General features: G+C 47.3%; 1 protein-coding gene across 1 annotated transcript in view; it reads right to left on the bottom strand.

The window, feature by feature from the left end:
- Positions 1-1,722: 1,722 nt before the first annotated feature.
- The window catches only part of LOC103621904 (vitamin D3 hydroxylase-associated protein), an 11,932-nt gene continuing 7,786 nt past the window's right edge, over positions 1,723-5,868 (bottom strand). Inside the window, exons 12-15 of the mRNA XM_008640767.2 lie at positions 5,440-5,479; positions 3,228-3,336; positions 2,260-2,405; positions 1,723-1,996 (exon numbers count right to left, since the gene is read on the bottom strand). Of these exons, the coding sequence (XP_008638989.1) occupies positions 1,868-1,996; positions 2,260-2,405; positions 3,228-3,336; positions 5,440-5,479 (424 nt within the window). The 3' untranslated portion in view covers positions 1,723-1,867. The remainder of the gene's footprint in view (positions 1,997-2,259; positions 2,406-3,227; positions 3,337-5,439; positions 5,480-5,868) is intronic.

Raw genomic sequence — 5,868 nt, 5'->3', positions numbered from 1 at the left:
TTTTTGCAGCAATGACAACTGATGTCATGGACAACCCGGCTGGAGAAGGGCCCTGAGTTTTACCCAGGAAGATGCTTTGCTCTCTGCCCAGTTGAGGAGCTTACCTGGTCTCTAAATTCCTGGGCAGACCCTAAGTCAGGTCCAAACATGTATCTTATTTCCCTCACACCTTTTCAACCTTCTTCTTTGCATGTCTTCTCCACTTCATCCACTTCAGCGCCAGGAGAGCTTTATTGGAGCATCCATGCACTCTACTTCAGCATCTACTGGATCATAGGAAGAAATTCCCTTTGGCTGCTGGGTCTGGGAGCAAGTGCTGCAGGATCCTGAGATCTAGTGACTAGCTGGAGGCAGGAGAGAGGAGAGCGGGAGGAACAGCAAATCCCTGCTAGAGCCATCCACAAGGAGCAGCTGGAATGCAGAGCACAAGTATGCCTGGGGAAATTCCTTTTAGAAACAGGACTTTTTCACCTGGCTCAGCCTTGCAAAGATATGGAGAGATACAGGAGTGAAGGACACAGTCCTTTCCTTGCAAAACAAGGTCTGTGCATGCTCACATCTAGCCAGGAGCGTTACCTGAGCAGATTACGACTTTAATGGAGAGCTCCCATCTTCCCGATGAGAGTTCAGCTAAAGACCCTTTGCTCCTGGCCTGAGAGGGTCACAGTCATTCCACAGGCTCCCCCCAGGCAGGGGTTCCGTGGCTGGTGCCCCCGGCAGCAATCCTGCAGAGGCAGAGCATCTCCTCGGAGCAGGGTGTGCCATGGAGCTTCCTCCGGCTCCGCTGGGGTCAGAGGGTGGTGAGTCAGGCTGTGTGACTGTCACGCTCGCTCTGTGACTCAGACCTGCTGGTGGCCACGGCAGGCAGCTGGGTGACTGCAGCAACCCCGAGCAGCCCCGGGGAGGCAGATGAGTACCAAGGGCAGTGTCACCCCTTGCCTCTCTCCCTTTGCCTGCAGGCTTGGGGAAAGAATCACCCTAATGATCGTCGCTAATGAGCGTGCCTTGTTTCAACACACACTTGTTATTCAAAGCATCTCCTTCACCACTCCCACTTTCTCCTCCAGCCTCTTCCGCCACTTTGAGAGTGAAGGATGGGCCAAGAAACAGCACACAATCGTCACAGTGTTGTTGGAAGCACCCAAGAGTGGAATGGCCTAAGCATAGCCACAGAAATTCTTTCTCGTTTTCCCTAAGCGTTTGTCGGCAATAAACCCCCATCTCTTCCCATTGCTTAACTGGAAGAAATAATGAGGAACAGCAGTGGTGATAGACCCGTTAACATTTCTCACAGCTTATGGTTAAACAGAGAATATTAAGCTTTGCACTACTCCCTGCACAGCTAAACTTCTGGGTGGTGTGGAGATCTAGACAGAAAATGAGTTCAGGAAGCGGACAAGTTTGTGGAGGAGAGCTCTCTTGGCAGCTATTTAAACCCATGGGCTGACTGCAAGTCTTTGCCAAAAAGTCCCTTGGCCAAACAATGGCACAGCCAGGGAGGGAATCCTGCATTTACCAGGTTATACTCTCCCACAAATATCTGCTCCTGCCCACAGCTGGAAGTAAAATAACGCAATAAACAGCTCTTTGGTCTCACAGCATACAACAGATGTCATGAAACTGTTGTTATTGGATCCCTTTGATCCAGCATTAACTCTCAGTCCTTTCTTTTGTTTTTTTGACTCAGTTTAACAATGAATGACAATTTAGACAGAGACGGGATTTTTGCTGACTATTTTAAAAGCAAATTTAGTGCCACTTTATTGAAACATTAGTTCAGAGTCTTCAGCTTACTATCTACTTTGCTCCATATGGAGCGAAGGGCAGGGAATGAAAAGCCATCACATTGGAGGCTGGCTCTCAGAAATCACACATTTCTCTTCGTGCCGTGGGCGAGAGTCTCGACCTCCTTCATGAAGCGCAGGCACAGCTCCTCCTGCCAGGGCAGAGCCACGCACTGCACGGCCACGGGCAGCCCCACGGCTCCTTCCACAGCCTGCAAAAGTTAAGGACAGTGCTGAGTCAGGGCAGGCACGGGACATGGCAGGAAGGGAGGGCAGAGGAAGACAAGTGAGGGCACAGCTCCCAGGCTGACAAACACCAGCCCTGCTGCACCACAGGGTACTGAAACAGTGGATGTGAACTGGGCTGCTAAACAAGCTCCCACTCTCATTAGGGGATGTAGACACGCCTTGGGACAATGTCCCAGAGGTGTCACTCTGCCAGTCATAATCTTCTGCTGAGGCTTAAGGTCTTTACCTCTTTCAGCCTCTTGTCCCAAGGGTCTCCGTAGTGCCCTCGGTAATGCTTCAGTTCTTCTTCGTCGGCTCTCGTGACAGTGCTGACCGGCACCACCCCAGCAGGGAAGTTTAACACGTTGTACAAATTGGTGTAAGAGGTCGCAGCTGGAATACAGAGCATGCAAAATGGCAAAATTTAATGTGCTGGGCCAGCAAAGACCTTCAGATGATAACTTGAGTTGCAGGAATTACAGGCTGAAGTTGCTGGTGCCAAGGAGGCCCTGAAAATGTGCTGCCTCAAAGGGACTTTTGATGGAGATGTTTGGATACCAGGGATCAGAGAGTGACCTGTGCTTTCACCTGTCACTCGTGTGGAGATTAGATGTGCTCTGGGAGGGACCAATTCAGAGTCTGCATCTATCCCTGGGGAAAAATCCCAGCTATCTCTCCAAGATATTCCTGATGTCCAGGTATGAAACACCACCGTGGGGATTTTGGATCCCAAAAGGTCATTGCTAGAGGGATGGAGGACCCTGACTGTTTGCTGGAAGCTATAAAAAACCACCTTTTTCTGCAAGTCACACGCAATGAGCCTTCCTGCTGTTTGCAGGGTCTTGGGAAGTGTGAGAGAGCTGCATCCACAAGAGCCTGTAGCAAAGCTTACCACAGCTGTCCTCACTGCCACTCTCTGCTGCAGGAGTAGCTCTGCGGCTTTCTGCAGCAGAAAAACAGAGAAAACTCACCACTGAACAACGGGGACAGAGTGACCACTAATTGCTGCCCATAATAATCCAAACATCTGCAGCTCAGACGAGGGGTGGGTGTGGGAAGACCCACCCAGAGGCCTCTCCTTTGCTTTCTTCCACAGAGGGGAGAGCGAGCACCGTGCGTGGTTTGGGGAATGCCCAAGGGACCCAAGCATCCTGCTGCAGCTCTGCCCACAGATACCACCGTGGGTGTGTGCAGGGATTCCTCAGGGGACGTTACCAAAGAGCTTCCCAGCGTAGCCATGGTTGAAGGCTGGTCCCAGCATGGGACAAAGGATCACATCCAGCCTTAGCTCCCTCCATTTGGCAATGAATTCGGTGCGGTAAGCCTGGAAGGAAAGGCAGAGGAGGTGACAGAGGTGTCTGCTGGACAGCAGTGGTGGATCAATGCTGACAGAGAGGAAAAGGAAGAAGAAAGCCTTCCTGGATACAACAAAAAAATATTAAGGATAAAATCTGAGCTGTGCTTTGAAAGGGTCAAGGGATTTTATTCTTCTACTTTTAGGTTTCCTGTCAGAATACCATGTGCTGCCCAGACCTAGACACTAATGCTAGGTGTGTGTTTCAGAACTGATTTCTTTGAGTATTAACCCGGTCCTTTCTATGAACAGTTTTGTTTTAGAATTATATTGAGTGGAGATCAACAGCAGTTTGTTTAGATGACTAAAAAGTCACATTTCCTAAAAGCTTTGGTTATTCTGGTAGAAATATTAGAAGATATGAATCCAAAATACTTCCACAAAACCTTCTTTCACTCTGCATGAGGATACAGGTAAGGAAAGGAAGCAGCAAGAGACATTTGGGCAGGACATCCCCCACAATGCAGGAGGCACAGCTTCAGGATTGTACTGCAACTCCAAGAGAGACCCAGACCTGTAGTCTGGTTTGGCACAGCTGTGCTGAACATCAGGCAACGAATGAATCCACGCTCAAAGAGATGTCCCACTTTGTCTCAGCAAACAGACATGGGTGGAACCGCAGTATGGTTGTTTTTGCAGCCGTTTTCTGGCTACAGGGACACATCTGTCCCATCATGGCCCAGCCCCTGTCCTGCACAACCTTTTCACAGCAAGTTTTCTGTACAAGAATCTTCCAGCACTCTCACAAAAGATCTGGCCTTGGAGCTATTTTTTAGTCTGACCTCAATTTCCACCTGCACTCTGAGATCCTTCCTGCTGCAAGTTCAACAAATGAGATGTGTTTCCAGGAAACACAGTCACTGCAGCTAACCTGATTTTTTTTTTTAATTTTTTTTTCTGAGAGAAAAGCTGGTCACTAGCCAAAAGTTTTGAATCAGCTCTTGTTTGCAGTAGATGAAAATATGTGAATATGGTTTCATGGAGCTACAACAATTCAAAATATCTTTGAAGCCTTCAAACCTTCTAAAGTGTTTTCTTTTTGGCTTCCTTTGGGAGGGTTTTTTTTTTTTTGGATGGTGGCTCTTTTTTGTGTGGTTTTTGTTGATTTGTCTGTCTTGGGTTTTTTATGTTTACTTGTTAGGTTTGGTTTTCTGTGGGGGTTTTTTTGGGAGTGGAAGAGGAATCTGTTTTCACCTTAAGAAAAACCCCATGCCCATTTCATTTCAAACACTCCCACCAGTGACCAGGCAGCTTTTTAGGAGTTTTTCCTCTGCCCTATAATTTGTCAGACCAGAGTGCACATCCATGGAGTGACTGGCACTGATAAAGGCTGGTGGTGCAGGCTGGGGGGATGTTTCTCCTCATGGAGGGTTGTGAGGGTGTCCCAGGGAACACAGATCCTGCCTTGTGGGAGGACACCAAAACAGCCTCTTCAGCATTGCAAAACACCAGCTGAAAGAGGATACTCTCTATAAATAGACGGAGGCAGCGGAAAATACCAGAGAGGAGAGGTGCTATTTAAACTGAAGGACAAAAATAAAATGAGGATAAACTGGAAGGGAATAAAGAGCACAGGAAACATGAAGGTTTCCAACCATCAGAGCAGGGAGGAGAGGAGCCAGTCAATAAAAACAAATGCAAGCATAAAACTAAATTGGTTTAAAAGAGGAACTTGGTCAGTTTGCGGCAGCACTGGATGCAGTTGTCCAGGAAAAAACTTCCTGTCTGAGGCTCCTGATCTCAAAAGAGTTCATAAGAAAACCACCTAAGTCACAGAGTTCAAGAACACAATTTTGGACTCCTAATATCTCTGCTTGATAGTTCAAGCATGACCTTAGCTCACGACAATAACACCTAATACCTGAAATGAAGAATTCACACCAAGAGGCAGAAAAGACAAAATGAAGCCTCATCTTTAGTGGCTGTTCCTATTCTATTTTTGTTTAGACAATGCAGGGCAAAGGAAGATGAATAATTTTCAACCCCAAGTCCATCACAGAGTGCAAAACAATTGCTTAGAAACTTTGTAAACCTCTCACTATAGTAAGGAAAATAAGATAAAAGTCACATTACCGCCACTGCTCCATGCTGATCCCAGAGGTTTTTGGCAGATCTGGAAAGGTGGCAGAATTAATGAGCTTTGTGACTGTGGCAACAGAAAACAATTAAGAAAATGCCCAGACAGTCCATTTTTATGGTAACTGCATGACCCTTCTAGGAACAAGCAATGGTACCACCCAGCTGATTCCCCTGGTGCACACGTGCTTACGGGTACATCAAAAGAGCTTTTGTTAAAGCATGCCAGAAGACCTGGATAAAAATCAGTCTTCTAAATTAATTTGCTGTTGATGCCTTTTCCTGGTCTTAAAATCAAGAGGCATACACGGTTAGAAGGGGAAAAGGGATTTTACCTTGGTATTTATTCTTAAGGATCCTTAGGTGTACACGTCCAGGTCATATGCATCAAGATGTACCCCACCGAGTCTTTCCCTGTGTCTCTGT

This window comes from Corvus brachyrhynchos, unplaced genomic scaffold (assembly GCF_000691975.1).
Source record: "Corvus brachyrhynchos isolate BGI_N302 unplaced genomic scaffold, ASM69197v1 scaffold48, whole genome shotgun sequence".
Classification (NCBI taxonomy): Eukaryota; Metazoa; Chordata; class Aves; order Passeriformes; family Corvidae; genus Corvus; species Corvus brachyrhynchos.
The sequence above is the reverse complement of the archived record's forward strand: the minus strand, read 5'-3'. Positions and strand labels throughout refer to the sequence as shown.